Source organism: Musca autumnalis, unplaced genomic scaffold (assembly GCF_047663935.1).
Source record: "Musca autumnalis isolate F117 unplaced genomic scaffold, ASM4766393v1 scaffold_4, whole genome shotgun sequence".
Taxonomy (NCBI): Eukaryota; Metazoa; Arthropoda; class Insecta; order Diptera; family Muscidae; genus Musca; species Musca autumnalis.
Window position 1 is genome coordinate 26700900 of NW_027411977.1, and position 27051 is coordinate 26727950.

Genomic DNA, 27051 nt, shown 5'->3' on the forward strand with positions numbered 1-27051 from the left:
AGACCTATTTTGCTATTTTGTGTCCCTAAGAACTTTTAAGCCAATTGTTTCCTAACAAGAATACCAATATTTATCACACTTTTTATATTAACGTCACATGCATAATTCTAATGCTATATGGTCGGTTTCCGGTTCCAAACAATGCAAATCTCAAAAAAAAATAAATGAAATGAACCAATTTTGCAAGTCTTCGAAATAGGAATACATACATAGCACAGGTTTAAAACAAAATAAATGCCATAGTTGAAAATCATAAATTTCTATTGGCTACCCGGAGACATATATATGAATATTTTATATTTTATATACATATGAATGTATGTTATGCTCTAGTTATGCTGCCCAAATCAGATGGTATATAAAGTCGAACGCTTGCATTGGAAATTATACAGAAAGTTCTCAGCTTCTATCAAAATAACAATCAACATGAAATTCCTCATCGTCTTCGTTGCCCTCTTCGCCATTGCCTTGGCTGCTCCTCGTCCTGAAGTTGAAATCGTCAGAAACGACTCCGATGTAGGACCCGAAAGTTATAACTACGCTGTCGCAACTTCCGATGGTACCGAACACGTCGAAAGTGGCCAACTCAAGAATGCTGGTACTGAAGACGAAGCCATCTCTGTCCAAGGTGCTTACACTTGGGTTGATGAACAAACTGGCGAAAAATTCACCGTCACTTATGTTGCTGATGAAAACGGTTTCCAACCCCAAGGTGCTCATTTGCCCGTTGCTCCCGTTGCCTAAATTAGCAACAAAAAATTAAATAAACACTTGTTTTAACAAAATATAGTTTGTCTTTTTTTCATTAAAAAAGGGATTCGGTCTTCATTATGGTGACCATAAGGCATTTTAGGGGGTGGCGCCAGGGAGAATTTTTAGAGCATTTCTGCCATTAATATGGATTTGCCCACGAAAAAATTAATAATATTTTAGTCAGAACTTCAAGGACTACCTTGGGTCGCTCAACATCAAATGCTGCTTAAGGCATTGCGATGATTGCAACGTCCTGAGATAAGATGGCACCAGAAGTGTACTTGCATTTATTTTCCTCGGTATGGATCTGCTCTCGTTTGGCTCGTTTAACCCTGGCTCAGCAGTAATTTGTGGAATTGGCAGGGTATAGTTGCTAAACGTATACATTTATCCAATTAATAACTACATTTCTAGTTGAAGGCCCAACATTAGTCCGCTTTTGGATGGTCTTCGGCGACTTTAGTGCTCATCACGAGTTGTGATGTTCGGTCCTAGGCAATGACCAAAGGGGTATAGCGCTGTCTGAGCAGATTAATAACTCCATGTTTTCCCATGACAATGAGAATAAGTAAAAAAGTATCAGTCGGCTTTGCCGACAGAGATATACCCTCAGCCTGTGTGGATTGAAATACATTTTTTCCCCTAATAAAACGTATGTATTTAGGGAGGTTTTCAAAATTTTGGACGTATGAGCCGACAAAAATATGGATAGGATTAAAGCGCAAAAATTTGCGGGAATGTCGATAGATAGGGCTTTTTTACCATACTAACCTACGAAAACCTTAATATCGCTATAAACAGGAAGGATCCTCGACAGACTCTTAACCACACAAAAATGTTGAACATTTGTGTGGGTGGTACCCCAAGGATCGGACAGATAGGACCCAAATTTGAATATAAACTAGGTTTCGACAATATTTAGAGCTTCACAGTTTGGACCAAATCGCCTGTTATGTGTATGAGATATCGCGCGTACCATCTTAGCGAATATTTTCGAACTTTTGTGGGGGAGGTACCGGAAGGAGTGGACCTATAAGCACCACCTTCGAACTTCATATATTATTCGAAGAAATATTATAATATCCAAAGTGTGGACGAACGCAGTATTCGGTTCGAGCTCTCCAGCCACTACATATGGTGCCATAGGGGTTTTTTACAACTTTCGGGCCGTTTTCTCAGGAAGTATGGACATGCCCCTGATGAAACTTGTACCATCGTATGGGGGGAAGTGAATACAAGTTGCTGCAACAAAAATCAAAGCGATTTGAGAGCAGGTCCTAAACTGAACTTATCCGAAATTTTGTGTGGGAGGTACCCGAAGGAGTGGGCCGATTGAGTCCATATTAGAACCTTATCTAAGTCTGGTAGAAATTTTACGACGTGCAAAGTATGGACCAAATCGGTTACTCCCTTCAAGAGTTATCGCGCCCACAAATTTTCCGAACATTTTGGAACTTTTGTGGGGGAGGTACCGGAAGGAGTGCACCGATATAGCTCATCTTCGAACTTAAACTAAGTTTGGACAAAATATTACGAAAACCAAAATTTGAACCGAATCGGTTCATCCGTTCGAGAGTTATTGTGCGCACCAACCAGCCAGAAAGACAGACGGACGGACATTGCTAAATCAAGTCCAAATTGTCTGAAACATATTTCGTCCAAACATACTTGGGGTCTAAAACCATTAGTTCGATGAGGCACATTTTGCCCGTATCAAAGTGTATATGAAGAAAAGACAAAATTTTTTAGTTTTCCATAAAAAAAAAATTAAAATTTTTTTTAAGCTACATGAAAGATTTTTGGTACATAGATTGGGAAAAAAAATGCCATTCTTAAATCTGTTCGTGATACTAATTTTGGTTGTTGCGCGCAAAAGTTATGGCGGTTTCAATTCTGATAAAAAGAAAAAATTCTTTAAAAGACTCTAATCATTATATTGAGAAACTCTCTTAATTAGGGGCTCCCTACATACTATATGTTTACTGAGGTCCCATAACTTTAGTGAAAAATTGTGCATTTTCGCGGAAATTAGGAAAGAATTCCAAACAATTGGTAGTTTGCAACATGTTTTAATAAAATTCAACCTGCTTATGCCTCTGAAAAATATATAAAAAATATGTACGTAATCTATACATCGCGAAGATTCAAATGAAACCAAAACTATACAAATCCGTTTAATGGTTTTCATATTATAGCGAAAACAAAAAAATATATTGAGGAAATTTATAAAATTTTTATAAGAGAAAATATTTATAAAAATTTATTTTGTGAGTTAGTTGAACAAAATGTAAGAAAAATAGGTCGGAGTTTTTCTTCTATTTTAGTTAAATTTCACGCAATAAATCACATTTTTTATTCTAATCACTTCTCGAAAACACGCTAACATCTAGCAGAAGATATGGATATCTTTCAAATAAATGTTGGGTTCCTTTAAATTGGGTATAATCTTGAAATAAAATTGTATCGGGTAATGTTCATTTTGAAATGCGTGTAAATCGCGAAATCCTCAAAATCACTTGATGCGCATGCGGTTTACCAATACAGCGAATTCTTCTCTTTTAATTTGTACACATTTGCCAGGATTTACTTTGGCCGCTAAGATGTAGCATCGTCTGCAGTTTAGTGTGCAACAAACTGTATAACGATTATATTTTGCACAAAGTGCATACACTTTTTATGCGCATCCGATTTCACTATCAACCGTGAAAAAATACATCGATCTAAACATATTTCAATAAAATCCATCAAGAACCGTGGATGTAGCATCACACAATATTTTTTGGATAAATCGGATACAGCTCCCACGCCACTAAATTTTTCAAACCGCTGTTTTCGCACAAACGCGAGTGATGTTTCACTTTCTTCATTGAAATGGAAACGATCCACATAAAACGCGAATTAGTCAGCGATATTTTGAAAAACATTATTCGCAAATTTTTCAATTTTTGCAGTAGCCATTTCCGCCGTTCTAGTAGATGGATTTTTATGATCTGTGATTCATATGATCCGGATCGTGGAAAAACTTAAATATCGCGGGGTACCAGCACACTCAAAACGATATTGTAAATACTGTACCCAAAAAATATTTTTTTTAGAAAAAATATCACACTAAATTGTGGCCTTTGGCAGTAGATTACTCTGCTGCTGTGTGGGCTACATACTCAGTATACATATCAGATTGTGCGAAATCGCGAGTTCTTTAATCCTATAAATGGTTTTTCGAAATATCCGAATGCGCGTCGCAGTTACATAAAAAATACAAAAAACACCTGAAATCCGGCTTCAAAATGTCAGCATCCATAAAAGGTGGATGCAGTGGAAATTTTGGAAAGTGATACATTAGAAGTGTAATCTTCATTTCGTATTCTCCTACTTTTACTTTGGACAGATGTCCGTCATTTGAATGGTTTAATCAGAAATCGAATAGCAATGTAAAAAACCTGTTTAGCTTCAACGTGTTTTTACCTATGTTTTTTCCTTTACGCGGTCGTAACTACCACGTAAATTAAATTTTTTTTGCTAAATTTTTGAGCTTTGTACAAAAACATTTAAAATAATCCAGCAATAGTCATAGTTACTGGTAAACTACAATAGTTCGCGCATTATAATAGTGCAAACCTTGGCTTCATGGAAACTAAAAATTTTTGACTTTTCCTCATATACCCTTTCTAGCCTAAAGGCTGAGGGTGTAATTATAATGACGATTGTCACAGCTTTAGTTGGGGAACTTCCAAAAGCAAAGCCTGACTATGAAAGTAGAATATCGTAACTTTACAATAATGCAAAGTAAGTTGGCGTAGGTGGCCAAATAACGGAGATATAGCAATAGTCGGTAATACATTCCATTTTTCAATTTTTTTTCGAAATCGCGGTACAGGTCGCAATTTTGATCGCATCGTCACGAAATTTTAGGGATTAATGGGGGTCCCACAGAGGAAGAAGCCTATTGATTTTGATGATGGTCGGATAATATTCAGGGTCGGAATGTGCAAAAACTTATTTTGAGAAATGTCAACGTTTTATTTCAAAACACATATCTCCGTTTCTTTAAGAGGTATATCAAAAGCAAAACCTGTCAAGAAAAGTAGAAAGTATCACCTTTACAACGATATAAGTAGGTTGTCGTAGGTGGTCAAACAACAGAGATATCGCAATAGTCGGTAATGCATCACATTTTCCGATATTTTTGTAATCACGCTACAGGTCGCAATTTTGATCGGATCATCACGAATATTTTGGGAGTTGATGCGGGTCCCACAGATGAAGAAGCCTATTGATTTTGGTGATAGTAGTGGAGACAAATTCAAAGTTTTATTCTTTGTGAATATATCGGTTTGTAGTAGGGGTATTTCAACGGCAAAGCCTGTCAATGGAAGAAGAGAATATTACCTTTACATTGCTGTAAACTAGGATAGCGAAGGTGGTCAAACAAGGGAGATACCACAATAGTCGGTAATGCATCCAATTCTTCCATTTTTTGCAATCACGTTACAGGTCGTAATTTTTATCGGATGGTCACGAAATTTTGGTTGCTTATGGGGGTCCCAGAGAGAAAGAGGCATATCATGTTTGGTGGTAGTCGAATTATATTCCCTAAAAGAAATGTTTACCAGTGAAAAGCTTATGCACAGGGGTAGTGGTGTAGGGTATCACATGGTCGGGCCCGTCCCGACTATAACCTTTGCTCACTTGTTTAACACATTTGCAGTTGAGCAATCGATTTAAAACTTTGTACAATTTTCAGATTTAGATGACAATACTTGAATATGAAACCATTTTTCCTAAAGCCTCCACCCGATTTCAAGGGGTTTTGAAGATTTTATCTTCATTTTTGGTGCGAATTGGATGTAATTTGGCACTTGGAGTTCCCAATGGTACAGAAACTTTCCCGCCAAAAAATTGTGTGTTTGTATTTAATAAAAATTTAAAAACAAAAAATAATTAAAAAAAATTAAACTACATTGTTTTATTTATAAATAGGATATTCTTCTTCGTGATGGAATCTCTCAAATAAAACGCTTGCATTTAAATTAAAAATGGTGACAAAATTAAACGGCAAGAGTTTTATTTGAGAGATTCCATCATGAAGATGCTAAGCGAACAATTATTATCTAGATTTTAGTGCATTTATAAATAAAACAATTTTTGAACAAATTTTAAATTGATTGTCTAAGTCTGGAGTATTCCCCCATTGGCTTAACTTCATCACTTTCCTCTTTGCAGAGAAAAATGATTACAAAACGCACTGACAGCTTGCAAAATTTACTGATCGCTACCAATATCATGATTTCATCCCGGCGAAGGGAATTATCAATTGGATTTTCAGTTTTTGAAATGATAATTTTTTAGTGAAAACCTGAACTCTTTAAGCATTGAGTATTCTCATGTTAATGAGGTTTTCATTAAAAAATCATCATTTCAAAAACTGAAAAGCCAATTGATAATTCCCTTCGCCAGGATGAAATCATGATATTGGTAGCGATCAGCAAATTTTGCATGATGTCAGTGTGTTTTGTAAACATTTTTCTCTGCAAAGAGGAAAGTGGTGAAGTTAAGGCAATGGGGGGAATACTCCAGACTTACACAATCATATGATTGAATCTTCAACTTAAACGGAACAAACAAATTTTAAATGTTTTTGAAAAAAAGGTTTAAAAAAATTTTAATTTTTTTATGTATAGTTTTTTTACATATTTTTATAGTCAATTAATTGGGATTTGAACATTTTAAATATATAAAGATATAAAAAACTTATATATAATAGTACAAAAACTCAAAACTTTAACTTTAACCTTGAATTCCTCTGCTGCTGGTAAATCGAATTTGACCGTTTCCTATTTACCGGAATGCTGATTGCCTTACCTGTCGAACAAAAATATGTCTATCCGTTCACAAGATACATAATTTTGACTAGGGAAAAATTATTCTGAACCACTGTGCGCCGTTCTTACATTTTCTGTAAACATTTATTACATTTGAGGTCCTTAAATATTAGGGGATTCTATTGTATTTTCTTCATTTTTTCCCACTGAAAGAATTTTTTTTTTAAAGGGAGGATATCTAACACATTATCAATTACTGTTTTAGACTGAAACCCCGAGTGTTATTTTAACAACTCTCTACGAATTTCTTCAACAAAATATAATTCACGCAATTTTGAAAAAAAAAATTCTGAAGACTTTTAATCCTGCAATTTAGTATCAGATTCCAGCAATATTTTATATCTACGAATAATTTCATTTAAAAATTATGGCATGAAATATTTTAAAAACATTCTTGTGAATTCTTTCATTACTTCTATTGTTAATTAAAAATCAAACATATGTATGTATCTCGCATACATATGTATGTATGTATCTCGAATAAGCAACATACCATTTGTCATAATAAAAGAAATAGAAAAGAAATGCTGAACACAATTAAACGTCATAAACCGGTGCAATGGCGCCATTCCTAAATAAACAAACACAACATAGTCAATTGCAATTCTTTTTGGTTATATGAAAATGTCATTTGGATGGATGAGTATAAATTCAAGTAATTTTTGTGACAAAAAATCATATCAGTTTTGGACTTCCTAAGCACCATTAACAAAAACCAAACAACATGAAATTCTTCATTGTCTTTGCTGCTCTCTTCGCCGTTGCCTTGGCTCGTCCCGATGTTGAAATTGTCAAACAAGTTAGCGATGTTGGACCCGACGCTTTCGTATTCGAAACTGAAACCTCCGATGGTGCTGCCCACAATGCCGCAGGTGTATTGAATAATGCCGGTACCGATCATGAATCCATCGCTGTCCGTGGTACTTACACCTGGGTTGATGAAAAGACTGGCGAAAGATTCACCGTCAACTATGTTGCTGATGAAAATGGTTTCCAACCCGAAGGTGCCCATTTGCCTGTTGCTTAAATTAAGTTAATGGAATGTAATTATTAAATAAAATTTTTTGATAAAATCGAAAAATGAGTGTTTAAATATTAATATTTATGAACATAATGTTGTTGTGTTTTTGTGAAAATATCCTTGCGCAGCAGTGCAAGGCTTTGTGAGAAGTTGTAAAATATAGGGCCCGTTTATCAGTACGCAATTGTACGCACGCTACAGGCCGCAATTATGAACCAATCTTCACGAAATTGTATGGAGGTGGGGTCAGACCAGAATAAACCCCTATAGTTTTGGCGATGATCGTGGAATAGTTAGTGGTGAAATGGACAAAAAACATTTTTTTTTACAATTTTGTAGTTGTAGGTTCAGTAGGTGGAAATTTTATGTAAGGTTTGGGTTTACGACGTAATGATCAGATAATATTTAGCGGGTTAAATTGACCTGAACTTTTCTGTGAAAATTGGTAAAGTTGTTAGTGAAATGACTATATTTTTATTCCTATGTATCTTTATTGAACTATGTTAAACCAATGTAGGTTATATTTAGAAGAGGAACGCTTGACCATTCCATTGATGCTAATTGTGTTGATGTACGTGGTCAGATAACAGAGTTACAGCCCAGTTTTAATTGTGGGTAGTATAACCCTAATTACTCTAGAGATCGCATTTATATTTCAATACTGACAAATGTCTGCACGAGGTAATAGATTTGGTCTAGGATAGTGCCAATAATTGTTGATAAGGATCGGATAGTATATAGCGTGTAAAATTGACCATAATTTTTGTGTGAAAAATATCCAAATTTAATTTTTAATATTACTTACTTAGCTGGCGCATTACAGAACATTTGTTCCATAGACCGAACTAAGAAAAGATTCCCAATTCTCTCTGTTTAGCGCTTCGCTTTCTGGAATACCGCACCTTGTCATCTCTTTATCTACTTGTTTGCGCCATCTATTCTTTGGCCTGTGAATTCTGCGTGTACGGCCATGTGGCTCGAATTTATACGTCTTTTTAGCGGGTTCATCTTCGCTCATTCTTATTATATGGCCTGGCCAACGCAATCGCTGCATCTCGATACGTTTAAGTATATTGATGTCGTTGTATAGCAGATACAGCTCGTGGTTCATACGACGTCGATATTCACCGTCAACGCAGATTGGTCCGTAGATCTTTCGAAGAGTTTGCCAAGCACTGCCATGTCTGCTTGCGCAAGTACCCAGGCTTCGGAACCATACATCAGAACGGGAAATATCAGTGTTTTGTAAAGCGTTATTTTTGTTTGACGAGTTGTGGCTTTGTTTTTGAAGTGCTTACTTAAGCCAAAGTAGCATCTGTTGGCCAATACAATTCTTCTTTTTATTTCACAACTGATGTCGTTTGTTGTGTTTACGACGGTGCCTAGGTATACGAAGTCTTTTACTACCTCAAAATTATAGGAACCAACTTCAACTGTTGGTTCGATCTCAATGGACGCTATGCGCGTCGACACCATCGACCAAGTTCTCGCCGTTTACCGCCAGACCCACTTTAGCAGATTCTTCTTCGACCTTCATAAAGGTATCGGTTACTTCTTTTACTGATCGTCCCATGATGTCTATATCATCAGCATAAGCAAGTAACATGTGGCTATTGGTGTAGATTGTCCCACTTCTTTTGAAGTTTGCCTATCGTATAACCTTTTCTAGCAGGATGTTGAAAAGATCACACGAAAGGATGTCTTCTTGCCTGAAACCTCTTTTGGTACAAAATTCTTCGGAGAGGTTCTTTCCTATTTTAACTGAAAATCTTGTGTAAGTTAGAGTCATTTAACAAAGCCGAATGAGATTTGCGGGGATACCAGACTTGTCTTGGGATACCAGGTGGTAGGTGTCGATCTGCATCTCTTGGGTCTTCTCCAGGATTTGCCGCAGGGTAAATATCTGGTCAATGGTGGACTTGCCAGGTCTAAAGCCGCATTGGTATGGTCCAATTATCACGTTGACCATAGGCTTTAGTCGTTCGCACCATATCCCTGACACGATCTTGTAGGCGTTAGGGAGAAGACTTATGCTCCTATAGTTGGAGCATGAAGTCATATCTCCATTCGTGTGGACGGGACACAGAATGCTCAGGTTCCAATCGTCGGGTACGCGTTCTACGCCTTATCAACGTGTCGCCTCCGGTGTTAAACAGCTCGGCTGGTATGCCATCAGCTTCTACTGCCTTATTATTCTTCAGCCGGTTTATTGCTGTCTTTACCTCATCTTAGCCGGATGGTATACATACATTCAATAGCATCTTCTGGGATTGGATCTGTGGTATCTTCGTCGACTTCGCTACTATTGGATACCAACAGTTTGGAAAAATGCTCTTTCCATATCCTTAGCACACTATCTGTATCAGTTACCAGATTACCTAGCTGGTCTCTACAGGAGGATGTGCCAGTTCCAAAGCCAACAGTTTGATGTTTCACTCTTTGGTAGAATTTTCAGACTTCATTATGTCACCTGTACATCTCGATTTGTTCACACTCCCGCTTGTTCCATCTTTCTCTTTTTCCTGCGGAAAAGACGTTTCTCCTCTCTCCTTTTCTTTCGATACCTCTCTCGTGCGCTACGCGTTGCTACTGATTGTAAAGTAGCCCTATATGCCGCATTTTTCTCTTCGGTAGCAGCACGACACTCCTGATCATACCATGGATTCCTTGGTGGAGGTCTCTGGTATCCAAGTACTGATTTTGCGGCTGTTTGCATGGAGTGGGCAATGTTTTGCCATTGTCCTGATATGTTATCGGGACTAGGAGTGCTTTGATTAAGCAGTTGGGCCAGTTGAGTGGAATATGCTGTGGCTATCTGTTTTAATTGCAGCTTACCGATGTCCATCTTTTGTGTTGTGTCTGTTCGCACTTTGTTTACTACGTTGAATCTGGTACGTACCTTTGCTGCAACAAGGTAGTGGTCCGAGTCTATGTTTGCACCTCGGAACGATCGTACATCCAACACGGTTGATGCATGTCTTCCTTCCATTTGTCACAAGGTGATCAATTTGATTTCATGTTCTTTGATCTGGAAACAGCCAGGTGCCCTTATAAATATCGAGATTCTTAAATCTGGTACTGCTAACTACAATGTTTCTTGCAGCTGCAAAGTCTATCAGCCTCATACTATTGTCAGATGTTTCACTGTGGAGACTGAATTTTCCGACTGTTGGGCCAAAGATATTCTCCTTTCCAATTTTGGCATTAAAATTGCCTAGAATAATTTTAATGTCATGGGCAGGGCAACGGTCATAAGTTTCTTCTAAGCGCTCGTAAAATATATCTTTGGTCTGTTCGTCCTTGTCTTCAGTGGGAGCATGACGCCCAAACCCAAGTTTTTAACGTTCTTATGGGTGAACGCGCGGCACATGTTAGCTCACTACCTTTAACGGGTGTTAAAGGCTGCTCCCCAGGTGACACCACGGGGAGGTCAGTGTCCACTTGAGATGAGAGAGGGACCTGGACTTGGACTGAACGGTCAGGACCGTTCCTTGGTATCTTTCATCACCTACGTCACCCATACTGTGCACATCCTAATATATCTACCAGATATAGATCAGGTCCGAATATGGACTATATTTGTCTACTCCTTCTTCTCATTTTAAGACCTGCTCTCGAATCACTTTGATTTTTGTTGAAGCGATTTGCACTCCCTACCTCCATTACGACGGTAATATGTTTTTCAGTGGCAAGTCCAAGACCATATGTGGTGGTTGGAGAGCACGATAACTCTCGAACTGTTCAACCGATTTGGCCCAACATTTGGTCTTCGTCATATTATATCCAAACTTAGTTTCATGGACAATACCGGTCCACAATTTCCGGTAATTATCCACAACACTTATCCACAACACTAAAATGCTAGGACGATAGCACTTGAATGGGACAATTTAGTTTAACTTCTTAAATGGCCCATATCGGTTCTCACTAAGGGTACCTCCCCAACAAAAGTTCAACATTTGTGTCTTAGTGCAGTTAATTCCTAATCCACATTTTTGTCGGCAAGTTGAAATGTCCAAAAAGGGTCACAAAATGTTGAAGGGACCTTAAAAACATTCGATCTGTCTGTAGGTGAAAGTTTCACATCACATTGGCTGAGGGCATATACCTGTCGGCAAAGCCGACCGACACTTTTTTACTTGTTCTGCTTAAAATTCCCTTCAGACAAGTCATTAAAATAGAGAAATGTATAACCACAGCCACAACCTTCAATATACCAAAAATCGGGAAGTATCGTTCTATGGGGGCTATATAAAGGCCTGAACCTAAGCCGACAAATGTTAGGTGGAAAGTTTTTTACCCCCAAGGAAGACTTAATACCAAGTTTCAGCCATTTCGGTGGGATATTGAGGGCACAACTATCAAAATACCGAAAATCGGGAGGTACCATTTTATGGGGTCTATATGAAGACGTGGACCTATACCTACAAATTTCAGGTGGGAAGTTGTATACCTCCAACGTAGACTTAATATCAAATTTCAGCCTTTTCGGAGGGATATTGAGGGCACAACCTTCAACATACCAGAAATCCGGAGGTACCGTTCTATGGGGGCTATATGAAGGCGTGCACCTATACCGACAAATTTCAGGTGGAAAATTTTATACCCACAACGAAGACAAAATGCCAAATTTCAGTCATTTCGATGGGATATTGAGTCTACAACTTTCAAAATACCGAATATCGGTAGGTACCGTTCTATTGGGGCTATATGAAGACGTGGACATATGCGGACAGATTTCAGTTGTAAAGTTGCATACCCCTAACGAAGACTTAGTACCAAATTTCTGCCATTTCGGTGGGATATTTAGACCACAAACATCGGGATATACCGTTATATGGGTGCTATACCAAAACGTAAAACTATGTCGACAATTTTCCGGTGGAGGTATTTTGTGGCTACTAGGAACTGTCAAACTACAGGTAATTCGGCTAAAAATTTTAGCTACAACTTTCCCTCAAAATACCGAAAATCGGGAGGTACCGTTATGTGGAGAGTATACCTAAACATGGACCCATGTTGACAGATTTTGGAGGAGTAGTGTTGTAAACCCTAAGAACCTTAAGTGTCAAATTACAGCTAGTTCGGTAAAAAATCGTAACTCAAATCCTCAAAATTCCGAAAATGTTGACAGTTTTTGGAGGAGTAGTGGGTGACGTAGGGGATGGAAGATACCAAGTAACGGTCCTGACCGGCTTTAACATGGCAAAGCCCAGGATTTATCTTGGTCCCTCTTTCATCTCAAGTGGACACTGACCTCCCCATGGTATCACCTGGGGAACTGCCTTTAATACCCGTTAAAGGTAGTGAGCTAACATGTGCCGCGCGTTCACCCATAAGAACGTTAAAAACTTGGGTTTGGGCGTCGGGTTAGTAACCCTCCCCTAGAAAAACAGCCTACTATGAAAAAACGAAAGAAAAGAAAAACAAATCCCTCAAAAGTTGACGACCCCCGCAAACGTTTTAAGGACCATGATCTGCGAATCTGCACCTGGAATGTTCGCTCTCTTTATAGAGAAGGTGCAGTTTACGCGCTGGCAGATGTACTTGAAAAGTACAAGGCCGAAATTACTGCCATACAGGAAATACGATGGACTGGGAAAGATGTCGCAACAACACCTAAAGCTCAGTGCTGCCATGACACAAAGCATGTTGCGGTTTTGTAGTTGGTCGGAGGTTAAAACATCTGGTCTCCAGCTTCACCCCAGTGAATGAAAGACTCGCTGCAATTCGATTAAAGGCAAAATTCTTCAACATCAGCTTTATTTGCGCTCATGCTCCCACTGAAGACAAGGACGAACAGACCAAAGATATTTTTTACGAGCGCTTAGAAGAAACTTATGACAGTTGCCCTGCCCATGACATTAAAATTATACTAGGCGATTTTAATGCCAAAATTGGAAAGGAGAATATCTTTGGCCCAACAGTCGGGAAATTCAGTCTCCACAGTGAAACATCTGACAATGGTATGAGGCTGATAGACTTTGCAGCTGCAAGAAACAAGGTAGTTAGCAGTACCAGATTTAAGCATCTCGATATTCATAAGGGCAGCTGGCTGTCGCCAGATCAAAGAACAAGAAATCAAATTGATCACGTTGTGATAGATGGAAGACATGCATCAAGTGTGTTGGATGTACGATCGTTCCGAGGTGCAAACATAGACTCGGACCACTACCTTGTTGCGGCAAAGGTACGTACCAGATTAAACGTAGCAAACAAAGTGCGAACAGACACAACACGGAAGTTTGACATCGGTAAGCTGCAATCACAACAGATAGCCACAGCATATTCCACTCAACTGGCCCAACTGCTTAATCAAAGCACTCCACGTCCAAATAACATATCAGGACAATGGCAAAACATTGCCCACTCCATGCAAACAGCCGCAAAATCAGTACTTGGATACCAGAGACCTTCACCAAGGAATCCATGGTATGACCAGGAGTGTCGTGCTGCTACCGAAGAGAAAAATGCGGCATATAGGGCTACTTTACAATCAGTAGCAACGCGTAGCGCACGAGAGAGGTATCGGGAGAAACGTCTTTTCCGCAGGAAAAAGAGAGAGATGGAAAAGCGGGAGTGTGAACAAATCGAGATGTACAGGAGACAGAATGAAGTCCGAAAATTCTACCAAAGAGTGAAACATCAAACTGATGGCTTTGGAACTGGCACATCCTCCTGTAGAGACCAGCAAGGTAATCTGGTAACTGATACAGATAGTGTGCTAAGGATATGGAAAGAGCATTTCTCCAAACTGTTGGTATCCAATAGTAGCGGAGTCGACGAAGATACCACAGATCCAATCCAAGAAGACGGTATTGAATGTATACCACCCGGCCAAGATGAGGTAAAGACAGCAATAAACCGGCTGAAGAATAATAAGGCAGCAGGAGCTGATGGCCTACCAGCCGAGCTGTTTAAAACCGGAGGCAACACGCTGATAAGGTGTATGCATCAGCTAGTTAGCTCCATCTGGCAGGAAGAGCGCGTACCCGACGATTGGAACCTGAGCATCCTGTGACCCGTCCATAAGAAAGGAGATAAGACTTTATGCTCCAACTACAGGGACATAAGTCTTCTCCCTATCGCATACAAGATAGTGTCAGGGATATTGTGCGAACGACTAAAGCCCATGGTCAACAAAATAATTGGACCATACCAATGCGGCTTTAGACCTGGCAAGTCCACCATTGACCAGATATTTACCCTGCGCCAAATCCTGGAGAAGACCCAAGAGATGCAGATCGACACCTACCACCTTTTTGTCGATTATAAAGCAGCCTTCGACAGCCCGCTACGTTCAAATGTATTCCAAGCAATGTCTGAATTTGGTATCCCCGCAAAGCTCATTCGGCTTTGTAAAATGACTCTAACTGACACAAGATCTTCAGTTAAAATAGGAAAGAACCTCTCCGAGGAGTTTTATACCAAAAGAGGTTTCAGGCAAGGAGACAGCCTTTCGTGTGACCTTTTCAACATCCTGCTAGAAAAGGTTATACGAGAGGCAAACGTCAAAAAAGTGGTACAATCTACACCAATAGCCACATGTTACTTGCTTATGCTGATGATATAGACATCATGGGACGATCAGTTAAAGGAGTAACCGATACCTTTATGAAGGTCGAAGAAGAATCTGCTAAAGTGGGTCTGGCGGTAAACGGCGAGAAGACCAAGCTGATGGTGTCGACGCGCAATGCGTCCGTTGAGATAGGACCAACTGTTAAAGTTGGTTCCTATAATTTTGAGGTAGTAAAAGACTTTGTATACCTCGGCACCGCCGTAAACACAACAAACGACATCAGTTGTGAAATAAAAAGAAGAATTGTATTGGCCAACAGATGCTACTATGGCTTAAGTAAGCACTTTAAAAACAAAGCCACAACTCGTCAAACAAAAATAACGCTTTACAAAACACTGATACTACCCGTGCTAATGTATGGGTCCGAAGCCTGGGTACTTGCGCAAGCAGATAAGGCAGTGCTTGGGGTGTTTGAGAGAAAAATTCTTCGAAAGATCTACGGACCGATCTGCGTTGACGGTGAATATCGACGTCGTATGAACCACGAGCTGTATCTGCTATACAAGGAAATCAATATAGTTAAACGTATCGAGATGCAGCGATTGCGTTGGCTAGGCCATATAATAAGAATGAGCGATGATGAACCCGCTAAAAAGGCGTATAAATTCGAGCCACATGGCGGTGCACGCAGAATTGGCAGGCCAAAGAATAGATGGCGCAAACAAGTGGATGAAGAAATGGAAAGGCGCGGTATTCCAAAAAGTCAAGCGAAAAACAGAGAGGAATGGAGATCTTTTCTTAGTTCGGTCTATGGAACAAATGTTCTGTAATGGGCCAACTAAGTAAGTAAGTAAGATTACAACAGTCGGACATGGCTATATCGACTCAGATTAGTATACTGATCAAGAATATATATACTTGATAGGGTCACAAATGTATATTTCAATGCGTTACATACTTCACCATACTATGGTGAAGGGTATAAAAATGAAAACTATTTCAAATGCAAACTGCATTTATGTCGGCCACTTTTATAAAGGTATGATTTGTTTTTGTATTAATTTATTTGCATTTAAAGAAGATATGGACCTTGCGTATATGGGTAATACTGCCCTATTTTTTGTGTGCATTCAGTTCAATTCAGGTAAAGCCCATAAATAGGTCTGTCCTTGTACTTATTAAATGTTAGTGAACAAATTTTATCAGTAATGTTAAAAAAAGGCAACATTCAGTAAAGAATTGTAATAATTTTTACAAATAATCTTATATTAAGTGTGTCCGCGTACACTTAATATATGGACAATTATGTACCTTTCCAAAGAATGGTTTCACCTTTTCAGATTATTATTTTTTTAAATTCATTTGAAATATTATATTTATTTGAAATATATACGTACTGACTGACACATAATCTATGTACATAATTTCTAATATATTAAATTAAAAAAAAAATGTTATTTTTTTAGATTGCGATATGACGTTATAGACCAGTAGTGGCATAACACTAGGTACAATTTATGACACACATATTTTTGATTCTATTCTAGTTTATATTTGAAAATACCATTTGTGTTTGAGTATAAATGCAACAGCAATTCTGGCAAAATATCAAATCACTTTTGGACTTCATAAGCGCCATTAACAACAACTAAAAATAAAACAACATGAAATTCTTCATTGTCTTTGCTGCTCTCTTCGCCGTTGCCTTGGCTCGTCCCGATGTTGAAATTGTCAAACAAGTTAGCGATGTTGGACCCGACGCTTTCGTATTCGAAACTGAAACCTCCGATGGTGCTGCCCACAATGCCGCAGGTGTATTGAATAATGCCGGTACCGATCATGAATCCATCGCTGTCCGTGGTACTTACACCTGGGTTGATGAAAAGACTGGCGAAAGATTCACCGTCAACTATGTTGCTGATGAAAATGGTTTCCAACCCGAAGGTGCCCATTTGCCCGTTGCTTAAATTAAGTTAATGGAATGTAATTATTAAATAAAATTTTGTGATAAAAACGAAAATTAAATATCTGTGTGGATTTTATTTGGTGAAAATGTGTGATTGTATTTTAAGAAATTCAACCTTATGAAGATCATTTGAACACAGTGGAAAAGGAAAAGAAAAGATCCAACATATGTAGTTATGACAACGATTGTTTTTTGCTAATATTGGAACTAATGGAATGTTCCGGAAGTTTTGTACATTTCTTTATTTCGAATAAAAAAGCAGCTATTGGACTAGTCACAGATGTTGAAATATGATACAAAATTATTCTTATGCATCAATTGGTTTGCAGACTAGTTCTGTACACACAAATAAGAAACATAATTTAACTCGAAAACAAACAGTGCCGGATTATCATTTATGTTTGCCTTTGTCATTTAAATGCATAAAATATTAAAAATAATATTAATAATAATAATAATTAATATTAATAATAATAATAATTAATTGGTCCCTATATATTTATTAGCCTGTTTCTGTAGTTCGAAACGAAAATGTGTGCGAATGAAACACGCCCAAACTTTAGTTTTCGAAATATTTTTATACCCTCAGCCTTTAGGCTAACGAGGGTATTTACACTTTGATACGACCAAAAATGTGCCTCATCGAAATAATGGTTTTAGACCCCAAGTATGTTTGTACGATATCCGTTTCAGACAATTTTGAGTAGATCTAGCAATGTCCGTCCGTCTGTCTGTCTGTCTGTCCGTCTGTCTGGCTGGCTGGTGCGCACGATAACTCTCGAACGGATCAATCGATTCGGTTCAAATTTTGGGTATCGAATTATTTTGTCCAGATTCGACTTAAGTTCGAAGATGGGCCATATAGGTCCACTCCTTCAGGTACCTCCCCCACAAATGTTCAAAAATTGTCGCAAAACTTGTGCGCACGATAACTCTTGTAGAGAATAACCGATTTGGTCCATACTTTGCACATAGTGTAATTTCTACCAAACTTAGATGAGGTTTCAATATCAATCGGTCCACTCCTTCGGGTACCTCCAACACAAAATTTCGGAAAAGTTAAGTTTAGAACCTGGTCTCGAATCGCTTTGATTTTTGTTTACACATGTTGTATTAGCTGTCCTCTATACGACGCTGTAAGTTTCATTAGGGGCAAGTCCATACTTCCTGAGGAAATAGCCTGAATGTTACAAAAAGCCCTATGACACCGTGTGTAATGGATATGACACCGATCGAACGGATCAGCCGATTCGGTCGAAAATTTGGCTTTCGTAATATTTTGTCCAAACTTAGTTCAAGTTCAAAGATGGATTATATCGGTCCACTCCTTCCGGTACCTCCGCCACAAAAGTTCGAAAATGTTCGGAAAATTTGTGCGTACGATAACTCTTGAAGGAAGTTACCGATTTGGTCATTACTTTGCACATTATGAAATTTCTACCAGAATTAGATGAGGTTCCAATATGGACTCAATCGGTAAACTCCTTCGAGTACCTCCCACCCAAAATTTCGGAAAAGTTCAGTTTAGGACCTGCTCACGAATCGCCTTGGTTTTTGTTGTAACATCTTGTATTCACTGTCCCCTATACGAAGGTACAAGTTTCCTCAGGGGCAAGTCCATACTTCCTGAACCATGTTTATGGGTGGAAGCGCAAGATAATTTTCGAACAGAAATGCCGATTCCGGCCAAAATTTGGCCTTCGTAATATTGTTTCCAAACTTAGTTTAAGTTCGTAGATAAGCCATATCGGTCCACTCCTTCAGGTACCTACCCCACAAAAGTTCAAAAATATTCGGAAAAATTGTGCGCACGATAACTCTTGATGGGAGTGACCGATTTGGTCCATACTTTACACATTCTCATAATATCTACCAGATATAGATCAGGTTCGAATATGTACTATATTTGTCCACTCCATCCCGTACCTCCCACACAAAATTTTGGATAAGTTCACTTTAAGACCTGCTATTGAATCACTTTGATTTTTGTTGAAGCAACTTACATTCGCTGCCTCAATTACGATGGTAAAAGTAATTTCAGGGGCAAGTCCATACTTCTTGAGAAAACAGCCCGAAGGGTGTAAAAACACCCTATGGCACCCCCATGGTCTATGTCGGTCCATTCCTTTAAGTACCTTTTCCGCAAAAATTTTGAACTTTAATCCTAATCAACATTTTTGTCGGTTCATACCACCAAAATTTTGAAACCCCCTAACTACATAAGTTTTTTGTGAAAAAAGTGTTTCAATTTGACCATGCTGAGGGTATATCTCTGTCGGCAAAGCCGACTGATACTTTTTAACTTGTTACCTTTGCTTTTGCTTCAAAACAAAAAACAAATTTGAAAAACACACACGAGTTTCGTAGAATTTCGTACCCATTGGTGGGAGGTACCCGAAGGAGTGGACCTATTGAGACCATATTGGAACCTCATATTACTCTGGTAGAAAGTTTACACTGTAAAAAGTATGGACCAAATCGGTCACTCCCTTCAAGAGTTATCGTGTGCACAAAATTTCCGAACATTTTCGAACTTTTGTGGAGGAGGTACCGGAAGGAGTGGACCGATGTAGCTCATCTTCGAACTTAAACTAAGTTTGGGCAAAATATTACGAAAGTCAAAATTTGAACCGAATCGGTTCATCCGTTCGAGAGTTATCGTGCGCTCCAGCCAGCAGGACAGACAGACGGACGGACATGGCTAGATCGACTCCAAATTGTCTGAAACACATTTCGTCCAAACATACTTGGGGTCTTAAACCATTATTTCGATGAGGCACATTTTCATCGTATCAAAGTGAATATACCCTCCTTAGCCTAAAGGCTGAGGGTATAAAGAACAAAATGTTTAACAGTGGGTAATGAAATTGATTACTACGAGCAGAGGCAGAGAAGAATGTAGTTTTGAAAGCAGACAAACGTCCTCATCAGTTCCCTAAACCGCTGACTCTGTGTCGATAAACAGGTCAAAAAGAGAAATTGCCTGTATCCTCCCAAATTTTATGACCGCACAATTGAGTCAGAGGAAACAAAATCAGCCAGCTTTGCCGATAGAGATATACTCTCAGTCTGTGTGAATTGAAACTTTCATCTACGGGCAGATCGAATGTATTTAGAGTCTTTTCAAAATTGTGAGACCCTATTTTAGACATTTGAACTTGCAGACAAAAATGTGGATTAGGATTAAAGCTTAAAAGTGTACGTACATGAAGGAATGGACCAACACATCCCATTATGTATGTGGATCTTACTTTGATTGTCATATCATTCCGATAGGCATCGTGACCACTAGTCATTTCAGTGGGTCATCGTATATCTTTTGGACCAGGATGCCACGAAAGCATGGACTTGTCGGCGGAAAACATAATATCGCTTTAAACAGGACTTCGAACTGTATCGGTATACATTTCCAAAGGATATTCAAACAGACCCTAAACTGCACTTAGACACCAATGTTGAACTTTTATGGGGGAAATACTCTAAGGAGAGGACTATTATGGGCCATTTTAGAAGTTAAACTAAATTTAGACAAAATATTACGAAACCCAAGATATCGTGTACACCATTTTAATGAAATTTATCAATATTGGGGGGAAGTACCGGAAGTTGTGGACCGGTATAGCCCATCTTCGAACTAAAACTAAGTTTGGAAAAAATATGACGAAGGCAAATTTTGTTTACCAAATCGGTTAATTAGTTCGAGAGTTATCGTGCTCTCCAGCCACTACATATGGTTTTTCAAGAAGTAGGGATTCGCATTAAAGAAAAAAAATCCCGTCGTTACTGAGGCAGCGAATGCAAGTTGCTTCAACAAAAACTAAAGTGATTCGAGAGCATGTCTTAAAGTGAACTTATCTGAAATTTTGTGTCGAAGCTACCCGAAGTAGTGGACAAATATAGTACATATTCGAACCTGATCTATATCTGGTAGATATATTAAGATTTGTAAAGTATGGACCACATCTGTCACTCCCTTCAAGAGTTATAGTGCGCACATTTTTTTCGGAACATTTTTGATCTTTTGTGGGGGAGGTACCTAAAGGAGTGAACCGATCTGGTTTATCTTCGAACTTAAGTTTGGACAAAATATTACGATGGCCAAATTTTGGACCGAATCGGCCATTTCGTTCCAGAGTTATCTTGCGCTCCAACCACTACACATAGTGCCATAGTGGCTTTCTGCACCTTTCAGGATATTTTCTAGACTTGCCCCTGATGAAACTCGTACTTGTCGTATGGAGGGTAGTGAATACAAGTTGCTACAACAAAAATCAAAGCAATTCGAAGAAGAAGGTCCTAAGCTTAACTGTTCCGAAATTCTGTGTGGGAGGTACCCGAAGGAGTGAACCGGCTGAGTCCATATTGAATCCTCATCTAAGTCTGGTAGAAATTTTACGATGTGAAAGTACGTACCAAATCTGTTACCCCTTCAAGACAAAATATTACGAAAGCCAAATTTTGGACCGGCTCGGTTGATCCGTTTGAGAGTTATTGTGCGCTCCAGCCAGCCAGACAGACGGACGGACATGGCTAAATCAACTTTAAATTGTCTGAAACGGGTTTCGTCCAAACATACTTGGGGTCTAAAATCATTATTTCGATGAGGCACATTTTGCCCGTATGAAAATGTATATAACCTCGTATAAAAACGGTGGCTAAAACCCTCAAAATACCGAAAATCAGAAGGTTCCGTTATACGGACCCATACCTAAAAATAGACCTACATTGACAGTTTTTGTTGAAGTAGTATTGTGACCCCTAAGAACCTTAAATGTCAAATTACGAGGGTCACTAAAAAACCTTCTGGCCTAGGAAACACGCAGTGCCGCAAGGCGTCATTTGAAGTTTTTTTTAACGTTTGACAGTTTCAGGGCAGATTCACTTGCGGCCATGTGCTGAGTTGTTTACAGTGGAAACAATTACATTGAAAAAAGGGGAATTTACTTGGAATTTCGTCCGATAATTGCTCACAACTTTCGACGTGGATAATCACGGCAAGAGTAAATCGATCAAATTAGATATTTGTATATCGATAAGGAACCATTCTATAGCACTATGAAAACCTGGTTTAATGAATTCGATTGTGGCCAACACTCGCCAAAACACGAAGTTCGTGGGGGTCATCCAAGAACGGCCGTTGTGCCAGAAAAAATTAAGCCATGTGTGAACGGATAATGCAAGAACGCAGTGCTATATACCGTGAGATAGAGGCATCCTTGGACATTTATTCCACTAACCAACATTTTATATTGCATGAACACTTGGCGGAAAAAAAGAGGTTTTTCTCATGGGACCCCATGTCGATCGGTGCATGAAATTTCGAAAAATACGATCGCGGCGCTTAGAAAGACGTTTATAAGATGGATCCAGATAACGTGTCATGAAATTATGCATATGATCCCGAAAAATATCAGCAACCGCCAGAATATGCTGTAAAACCATTCAAAAATCATGTTTCGCCAAAACATGATCAAGCCACTGTAAGCAGCCCAAAACATGGTCGCGTCTCCTGAGTACTCTTAGGCTAAAAACTGTCAGGCGTCAAAATGTCAAATGACGCCTGGCGACACTGCGTGTTGCCTAGGCCAGAATGTTTTTTAGTGACCCTCGTGACCCTCGGACTGGAACATGCAATTTTACAACAAACACCTTGAGAACTCTGAATGTCAGACCGTGGTCCTCAGGAATGAATCTACAGAAATTAAGTTGGCTGGGCACAAATTGATAGATGGGAAGGCTCAAACAATTGCAGACGGACTCCAGTATGTGTTACATGTGTTCAACCTGTGGGCATCAATTGCAATGTAAAGTTTGAGCAGATCCCAAATATCTACAATGCACGCTGAAACTCTCGTACCATTCTAAACCTTCTTGCGTTTATTCAGAAGTCTGAAACCCGGAGGAAGTTGCGTAAAATTTGTTCAGTCATTTCTTACTCATGGGCTGATCATTGGTTCAGTAGTCAAACATTCTACGCTGAAGATTTTGAAGAACCATCTATAGCTCCGAATGACTACCCAAAAGCTTTCAAATGTTTGAAGTTCCACTGGAAAGCAGATGAATATCCAATCAGCCGGGATAGTCCGTATGAAAAATGTGCCTGTATAAAAGTAGGAGGTTTTTATAGAATAAAAACAAGTAAGAAAAGACTATAGTCGGACGGGGCCGACTATTTGATACCCTACTCCACTACTTTTGCAGGATCTTTTGGCGGATAAGAATACATTTTCAAAACAATTTATAATGAACATATGGGACCAATGTTTATTATTGAATAAAACCAAAAGTATCATAAAAACTTTAAGACGCTGTTTATAAATGGAAATCTAGAATTTTCTCTGTCACGATTCAGACCATTTCTTCACTGTCATATAATAACAAATTGTCGGATGGAAAAAATTATATATTTCTTTAACAAGTAAGAAACGACTATAGACGAACGGGACTGACCATGTGATACCCTATACATCTATATCTGGGCGTTATATCTCTGCGGAATTTGGTTTTCATGATTGCGACTTGTTGCTGCGGTCCGGTCATATACTCGTATACATAGCATTTTGTACATTGTCATTACTAGAAGGTCCCAGCGTTAAATGAAGATCCCAGAGCTAAAATTAAATTAAAATTATATGAAGATCGGTACCACCAAGTGTGTGTCTGGATACAATATTTCGAGGTGTTACATGATTTCTTTTAACAAACATAATGCCCTCTACACATTGTGGTGTATGACATGATACGTAATAAGAAGTGGAATGAACTTTTCTCCCAAAAACAGGACTAAGCATTTACGAATGAGACGTTTTATCCATGTGTGACAGTCGTAATCATTATAGTTTACATATCTTAATACGTTTTATTTACTCGAAATATTAGGATCGCTATATTTATGGCACCAAAAGTTCGAGGTATAACATTATGTTTGAGCAAAATCAAAAATTATACAGAAATTTAAAGACCCCCAGCATCACCTAGATTATTCCGATTTCTTTCAATGTTAAAGCGTGAAATTTCTCTGTCGTGGTTTCTCCACCATGATAGCGACAATTTCTTAATAATGAATGGGAAATAAAAATCTAGGTTTTTACACACAACAAAAAACTAAGGAACCCACATATATATTAGGTATCAGTTCCGTTATCAAATCGCTGCATTATTGCAATAAGCAGAAAGTAAAATATCAAGAGTTAATTTTGTCTATATAAGCTAGTTGGTAGAAATATAATTCCAGAAATTTAAATATGAACTAAAACTTGAATTTTAATATTTTTCACAACAAAGTTACGGCCAATTTCACACGCTAAACACCGTTCGATAATCATCCAAAATTATTGGTATCTTCATTGACCTAAACTCTAACCTCGTGCAAAATTTTGTTAGCATTGAACTATAACTACGACATGTTCGTGATTAAAATACACTACGTACTGTGAGATCCCTTTATACATTAGGCTGTAACTCTGCCATCTGACCACCTACGTCAACATAATTGACATCAATGGAAAGGTCAAGAGTTCCTCTTCCAAATAACGCTAACTGGAACTGAGTCTTCCAAGAAGAAAGATACATGTTGTAAATGTTGTAAATAATTTAAAATTTCCCGTCGATTGGACTATTATTGCGACCTACAGAGCAGCTACAAAATCGGTTAAAAATTTTGTATTTGGTCCATTTCACCCGCTAAATATTTCACGATCATCACCAATTAAAATAGCGATCTATCTCGTCTAGATATGAAAAATGGTATATAACATTGGGGGTCTACGACGAATATTTCGCGGTGTTACATGCATTTTTAGCAAAACAAACTTATAATACCCTTCCCACATTGTGGAGTAGGGTATAACAATATGGTATTAACGTGTTCAAGTTATGGAAATATAAATGTTTTGATGTAAATTTAAATTCTCCTTAACTATATTCTCCCTAACCATACTCCAGACAAATAAACAGGCGCTCCCATAAAAAATTTGGATTTGACATGACACTTTCTGCATTACCGGTGAACATTTTAAGGTAAAATTAAAAAATTACAAGGTAAAACTACTTACTTTACCCGATACTAAGTAATAAGTACGGTGGCACAGAACGTGTGTGTCCTCCGAATACCTGTCCGACGGCTGTGTGTTCAACGCTCATCGTATGCCAAAAAATTTTTGTTAACAAAATTACGAAGAATTGGTGCTGCACAACCCTTAATTACACTGTACAACAAAATTGAATTTTTTTTTTTTAAAATTACAAGAAACCCCGCACAGATTATGAAAGAGGACCGAAAAAAATAAGACACGTATATCGGCGTTTTGAAAGTTTACGTCGAGAAGTAACCTAAATAGGCGTGGCAAGTTCCGCCCATTTCTACAGGTTTTGAAATATTCGACATCAGATTTCTTGGAATCCTTGCATTTTAGGTATAAAGTTTCTTTGGCAATATTACTGGCAACAATGCGGGGTATCTTTTTATGAAAAAATTTAACCCTCATGCGAGTCACTAAAGGGGTCTTTTTGGTCCATTTTTTCAAAAACGTTTAAAAAGTCATTTAAAATGAGATCGTATCAGATCAAAATATTCTACAAAATTATTTGTCATAAAATTTTACTAAAGGTCCCCGAATACACCAAAACTCTAAACCGTACCTAAACGCCAGGAATCTGCCAAAAGTAAAATCACGTTTTAGGGTTAATGTTGTACTTTATCTGAGTTTACTAAGTTTTGTCCCACTAAATTTCATTCTAGATAGAAGACGTCAAAGACAAAAATATTCTCCATCAAATTTCAACATAAGTCGCAGAATAAATGAAATATGTATTTACAATATATATCAAGAAAATATATACATCAAGTTTGCCAACAAAACACCCAAATATTTTTATACCCTATACCACAATGTGGAAAAGGGTATAATAAGTTTGTTTTCCCAAAAATTCATGTAACGCCGCGAAATATTCGTCGTAGACCCCTCATGTGGTATACCAAACTTCATATCTCGACGAGATAAAGCGATTTAGCGATGTGTGTCCGTCCGTCCGTCCGTCCGTCTGTCCGTCCATTAAAAATTGTAATCAAGCTAGAGGCCGCAATTATGGACCGATTGTCACGAAATTTAGTATGGAGGTCGGGTTTGGACCAGAATAGAACTGATTAGTTTTTGGCGATGATCGTGAAATGTTAAAGGGATGAAATGGACCAAAAACAAAATTTTTGCTCGATTTTGTAGCCGCTCTGTAGGTCGCAATAATAGTCCGATCGGCGCGAAATTTTAAACGTAGTTTTGGTTTGAGATGAAGAAGTAGCGTGCAAGTCAACGGTATGATCGGATAATATTTAGCGGGTTAAATTGATCAAAACTTTTGTGTGAAAATTGGTAAAATTTCTAATGCACATCTTATAACTTTATCCCAAGAAGACGCGTTTAGTGGTATAGGGTATCACATGGTCGGCCCCGTCCGACTATAGTCTGTTCTTACTTGTTTTTGTATAAATTAGTTTTGTTCTTTTTTCGGGTTGATGCATGAAAGTAACATGAAATTTAGTTTTAGACGAAAGTTGTTAAAAGAAGAAATATTCTACACAAAATTTCACTGTAAGTCCCAGAACAAACTATAAATCTACGTAAAACACTTTGTTAAAAAAATGACGTTACAATATTAGATATTATAGGTAGAAATTATTTGTTAAACTTTTAGACACTTAATTAAAATTTATTCCATACTGAGTCAAAATCTCCTAAAATACTTCACATTTTGGGGATTGTGTCAAAAGAAGAAATATTCCAAATCAAATTTCATTATGAGTTTCTGAACAAAATAAATTTGTAGCTATAACATTTAACATCTCCCGAAGCTTTTGCTTTTTATATGTGATTTAGGACCATATTCTACCGTTTTTATTTACATTTTCGTTATC

General features: G+C 38.1%; 3 protein-coding genes across 3 annotated transcripts; all 3 read left to right on the top strand.

Annotated features, from left to right (window-relative positions):
• The first annotated feature begins 423 nt into the window (after positions 1 to 423).
• LOC141401486 (larval cuticle protein 65Ab1-like) lies at positions 424 to 744 on the top strand. Its single transcript, XM_073981751.1, has one exon. It carries the CDS (start codon positions 427 to 429, stop codon positions 742 to 744), a length of 318 nt encoding a protein of 105 aa, XP_073837852.1. The 5' UTR covers positions 424 to 426.
• Positions 745 to 7359: 6615 nt separating this feature from the next.
• On the top strand, positions 7360 to 7662 carry LOC141402461 (larval cuticle protein 65Ab1-like). Its single transcript, XM_073983776.1, has one exon. It carries the CDS (start codon positions 7360 to 7362, stop codon positions 7660 to 7662), a length of 303 nt encoding a protein of 100 aa, XP_073839877.1.
• A 9177-nt stretch (positions 7663 to 16839) lies between these two features.
• Positions 16840 to 17142, top strand: LOC141403388 (larval cuticle protein 65Ab1-like). The gene has a single exon (XM_073985732.1). The coding sequence runs from the start codon at positions 16840 to 16842 to the stop codon at positions 17140 to 17142; it is 303 nt and encodes a 100-aa protein (XP_073841833.1).
• Positions 17143 to 27051: the final 9909 nt, after the last annotated feature.